At 47.6% G+C, this 5,674-nt stretch overlaps 1 protein-coding gene across 1 annotated transcript in view; it reads right to left on the reverse strand.

Moving 5' to 3' along the window:
• SYT11 (synaptotagmin XI) overlaps positions 1-3,204 on the reverse strand; it is a gene marked incomplete at its 5' end in the record, with an annotated part of 6,071 nt that extends 2,867 nt beyond the window's left edge. The window contains one exon of the mRNA XM_010138531.1: positions 2,294-3,204. Coding sequence (XP_010136833.1) covers positions 2,294-3,204 — 911 coding nt within the window. The remainder of the gene's footprint in view (positions 1-2,293) is intronic.
• Between the last annotated feature and the right edge of the window lie 2,470 nt (positions 3,205-5,674).

The raw sequence follows: 5,674 nt of genomic DNA on the forward strand, positions 1-5,674 counted from the left end.
TGCCACCAGGGCAGACCGGGGGGGCTCCTCTGAAGCGGCTGGTGCTGCCCTCGGTGCTCTTCTGCCAGAGGCACCGGGGGGCTTTAGGAGCTCAGGCTTCATGGACTCTTGGTGGAGCTTCGAGGGCCAGCACCTCAGGCTCTTTAGGTCTGCTCTGACAGTTTCATCACTGGGTCAGTCTGCAAAGGTACCGGAGGAAGATAAAAGCAGGTAAAACCAGATCAACTCGGTTAAACTTGCAGTATGTCCTTTCAAATATTAAGGTAATGGGTTTTAGTTTCCAGACAGCGTTCACTGGCTCTCACTGAGGCGGCACTAACCGAGCGTAAGTTTACTTGCCATCAAGGCAAGCGGTATCAGCAGTGGGTGTGAAGCGGAGCGGTGTCAGAAACGCACCGATAGCAGAGCCATCGCCACAGCTCCCACAGCTGCCTGCTGAAGGGTCGGGCTCTTACACCTTGTCCTCCTCCTGCCCCATCGCTGCCTGGTACTGGGAACCTGGCGGAGCAGAGGGGGGGTGTCCCCAGATGAAGAGGTTTTTCTCACTTCGAAGTGTCATGCCAAATACCCTGGCGAGCACCCAGGAGGTGAAGCTGCTCTTTCCACCGCCGCGGGAAAAAATTGTGCGTGTAAAGTTAAACGTGGAAACGTTCGTTATCAATTTGAGCACTTGCTGTGTGATTAGTCCAGTTTTCCAAGCACATGGAACGAAGGCTAGTGCTGCCTCTGCAAACGGCGGGGAGTGCAGTAAATACACGAGCAAGTTCCCGGCCCGGGCAGGGCAGTGTTCCGAGGGTGGGTCCCTTGGGAACAGCAGAACACAACAGCCAGCGCGAGTGCCGGGGGGCGGGGGAGGATGTTCGTCGAGTTTTGAGGTGCTTTTGGCCTGAAGTAATTTAATGCAGTTACGTCAAAGTAATTTTAATTCTTAGACTATTAGAAATTCTGGGGAATGTTCATTGGGGGGGATGTACCTTTGCTGGCTCGAACGGTGCAATAATTTACTGGGTTTCAAACACAATTCTGTTTGCCAGGTTTTGAACTTGGGTCACTCATGGCTGCTTTGCCATGGTGGAACTGTGCAGATTTTCACGAATGCAAACCTGAAACCAAGGTAAATCTACGTTTGACTGCTAATAAATAATTTGCATCATTGATTACATCTATTTTTATTTAACGTGACCTTTTTCCTCTACTTTTTTAACCTGTTACTTCTGAGACACACGGTCACTGCTCTGAAAAGAATTCTGTTACAGGAACCTAAAGCAGTCTCTTCTTTTATCATCCTGTAAAGCATCCCAAGAACCTACGAAAAGCAAAGTAATTACCAAAACTCTGGTTTTGCTGGGATTCTGTTGTTTTGTTTTAGGTCACCAACATAGAGTCTCCTTTAAATAACTTAAAAAAAAAATTTAAATGTCCCATATAGTAGAAAAAACCCCTTTCAAGTAAAATACTGCCATTCTAGTGAGTAGTGAAGTATTTTATTTTGCCCAGCAACAATTTCAATACATTAAGGCAGTAAGTGAGCCCAAATGCTGCCTTCTGTTGAACCTGGATGGGTAGCAAAAATAAACTAACCAAGAAAATAAAATATCGTAAGTACCACCACGTCCTCCTACCTGAGCACAGTGTATTTGCTGAGCACAGAAGGCCCCTTCCCCGGCGTGAGCTGTAATATCTTACATGGATCTTTCTGGTTTACAGCACCGGACACTACGAGCAGGATTAATTTCACCTCAGTTTTACAAGTCTGCATTTGACAAAACCATCTTAGACTCACTTTGTTCTCAAGCGAGGAAAAAAAGAGAGTTCTCTAAGGTGAGATTCATCTGAGCCGACTTAGCCACCTGCCCCGGGACAAGAGGAATCACTCAGGCTCCTGCTCTGTGGGCGTCTGCCCACGGACTCGGGGCAATTCTGTGCCGGTGTCAAGACCGGGCAGGCAGACAAACCTCCTCCTGGAGTGAGGTTCGCCTCTGCAGGTGAACGTCCCGTTACCGCATCAGCAGTTTTACCCGGAGTTGGGGACTTTGCCTTTTTCTTGGCATCATCAATTCTAACGCTCATCCTGACTCTGCCGAAATGGTGACCCTACCTCACCAAATCGCCAGTACCACACAGCAGAGAACCGCCCGGCTAGGAGAGCACAGCCACGTAACACCCGCACTCTGCATCTGCAGACAGATGGGTTTCACGCCTCAGGAGCTGCGGTGCTGCTGCTCATTTGACCACAGAGGCTGCCAGCTTACAACGCCAGGAGTCTCGTGTCACACTACCCGAGGCCACTTACTTGTATGTTCCTTTTGAGGATCTCCCTGGTCAGCTGAACCTTTCCGGTGCTTGGATCGACCCCTGCGAGGGGCACCATGACCTCTCCAATAACATCATCTCGAGAAAAGCGGTCGAAGCTCAACACGAGGAAGTGAAGCACCAAGTCCTGGAGCTGGCTGTACGGGATGCCGTAGAAGGTGAAGGTTTCATCGAACACGGGGTCCAGCGTCTTGCGAAGTACACGAGTCTTCACTCGATGCCTTTTATCTGGAAGAATTGTCATCTTGATATACGGGTCAGAGCTCTGAGTGTGCTCATCCATCACTGGCAGCCCGTGAGCCTCCTGAATGGTGACCACCAGCGCTTTTTTAGGGAAGTTGTAGTCCACTGAGAAAGTCAGTTCACCCAGCATGACGTCATCCCCTGGAGAAGATGGGGAGGAGGTTTTACTTCCTCCTGGAGTGAGGGTTTGATCTGGACTTAGTTCATCTCCATAATCTACTTTTATTGGGAGCTGGTCAACATGGGGGGCTGCATTTGGCCCATCTGGAGCCTTATCAGAGCCCATTAAACCAGATTCAGCAGCATCCACCAAGAGGTTTCCCCTTCCCGGCTCCTTGGGAGTGCCGTTCTTGTCTCTCCGCATTCGGTTAATTTTCTTCTTGTTACTCAAGGTCTCCGGATAGATACTGATGCCTTTCAACATGTGAATGAACTTATATGGTGGGGTTTTGTGCTTCTTTTCTGCTTGCTGGTGACAGCATGTCCACACAAAAACTGTTACTGAGACGGAAACCACAAGGACGGTAGCACCGATGAGGCCTGCCACCACTGGAGAGACATCTGTGGAGGAGACAAGGCAGTCAGGACCGAGCTCGTACCTTTGCAGCGGCCGTGCCCCCGCGGGGCCGAGCACATCGGGGTGCAGATCTACACAGTACTATTGTCTGGTTTAATTCAATGATCTTGGTATCAGAGCTGCCCCAGAATAAAAAAATTGTTTCCTTTAACTTACCTTTTCCCAGGCGGAGAGCACTTCACGCTCCCAGGCATGCCTGACCTGTGTTGCATGTGCTAAGAACTTCAAACGGCTGATGGCCTGATCGTGCCAGACCAGGCTCCCCCAGTACCAGCACCTCCACGGGAACACAGGGCTTGGTTTGCAGAAAGCACTCCTGGCTTTTTCTCTTTAACGCCCTGTTCAGAAATGTGGCATGATTCTATTCTAACCACAGGAAAGGCGTAATAACTATGGCCGCAGCACTGGGTCTGGAGTTCTCCTCTATTAGCAATTAAAAAAAAATCACTTTGGTCTGAAATGCCTGATTGGTTCGTCCCAGCCCCTTACGGGGCTAATGGTACACACAATATTTAACGGGGACATCCAATGTCGAAAACAACAACGGACAGTAAATCCTGTATTTGGATTTAGGGATTATTTAATATTTTCTAGAGCTTATGTCAACTGTGTTCTTCAGTAATGACAAGCCAGAACAAAAAAGCACCGCGTCCATTTTTAGCAGCCGTGATAGTTATTTTCTATTTATAACGGAGGCTTTAGAGAAGTATTACCAAGACACGGAGTGAAACCAGAGGTGTTGACTCCTCAGAGCAACACATCGGCATCCTCAAGCGATTCCAGTCAAGGGCCACCAAGATGATTAAAAAGTTGGAGCAGATGGAGGTTGGGGAATGAAGAGCAGGTGGAAGACAAGGAGAGACCGAAAGGAAAGGAAAAGGGAGAGATCTTTTTGCTGCCTCCAGTTTCTTGGTGGGAGATTACAGGGAAGGCAGAGTCAGGCTATTCTTACACCTTATTGTTGTATTGGTGTAATCACGAAAAGCAAACAAAAAAGCCTCTACCCCTGCCTCTTTCTTTACAAATTGTACAAACTGCTTCCACAGGAAAAGGGAAAACCAAAAATCATTGTCACGACAATCATGGCAATCGCTAAGTGGAACGCCCGGTAGAGAAGGTAAGCTGCTCTGATTTCCTTATATTCATTCTGCACCATAAACAGGAGAAAATAATCTTCCAACCCCATACCTGAAGCTATAGGGATATATACCTTGATTTTGTATTTTTTCTGTTCTTTCCACATTACAAGCAAGAAGACAAGACGGCCAGGCTGTCACCTGGCTCACCGACAAGCTTGGGGAAAACTATGATTTTTCAGAAGAATATGTCTCCTTTTTGCAAAAATAGCGAAATCACGTTTGGTTGGACAGAAGCGCTCCCGGACGGGAGCTGGAGGTCTGTCGCAGTGGTGACCGACTTCACAGATCAGCTGTCTCAGGCCCCGCTGCAAGTACAGCCTCGGGCTGAATCAACTGAGAAGAGGGGTAACCTTAACAAAACACCCCCAAAAGCCCAACTTTATTTCGTTATTTAATGTTCCCTCTTTGAAATGAGGCAAGTGGTCCTCAGCAGCTCCTCTGAATACAACTCGGCCACCTACAGCCAGGAAGAGCTTCTGTGGATGCAAAAGACAAATGTTGAAGCCCCTTTCTTCTTCTGAGCTCTTCTGGGCCGTGTTTGGTGTCTTCACAGCATCAGCCCTTGTACCTTCTTTTCCTGCAGACCTGATGGGACAATTTCTCGCTAGAGAACACCGAAGGCGGCTTTGCGATCTTTCTTCCATCAAATTATTTTAACTCTTAAATTTGTCTCCCTTAATATTCTGTGGTAAATTGTTCCTCAGCTTCATTATCTGGCATGAGAAAACAAGAGCGTTTCTTTTGAGCCCGCCCCACCACATTTCATTTGGTGCTTGTTCTTGCAGTAGAAGAGAGGGGGAGCGACCAGCCCCTACTCGATGCTGCTTGTGACACCCCTCCTTTCCTGGCTGAGGACTCCTACTTATGTCATCACTCCACACGTTCATTAGTCCTGTCTCCGTAATTCCTTACAGCTGAAGACTGCACTGATGTAAAGCTGCCTGAAAACAATTTTAGTCAAGTTTTGCAGCTTCCAAAGCGCTCGACTCTGCACAATGTCAGTATTAAACGGCACTGCAGCCTGTCTCCCCTCCCAAAAAGAGCAGGACCGTACGTTTTTTATTCAAACTTTGGAGAAGAGGTCTTTGTTCTGATGTGAGAACTGAACAAACTGAACAAACCAACTTTTTGGCATGTGGAATTATTTTTTGAATAATGAAAAATAAATGAAAATTGTCTTTAAAACTGGCGTTTGCCAATTATACCCCCAAGGCTAATGGTGTGGCCAGCCCTTAAATTATGACAGCACGTGGCTCTCCGATTCCAGAAAACACAGAACATAAAAGGTAAGGAGGTACATTGTACATTAGATAAATTACATTGTACAGAGAACTGTTACCAAGTACTTCACAATTTAAAGGGAATGTGACTGTGCTTTAACCAGGGGGCTCCATGGCCCGGG

The sequence above is a fragment of the Buceros rhinoceros genome, unplaced genomic scaffold (assembly GCF_000710305.1).
Source record: "Buceros rhinoceros silvestris isolate BGI_N320 unplaced genomic scaffold, ASM71030v1 scaffold22296, whole genome shotgun sequence".
Classification (NCBI taxonomy): Eukaryota; Metazoa; Chordata; class Aves; order Bucerotiformes; family Bucerotidae; genus Buceros; species Buceros rhinoceros.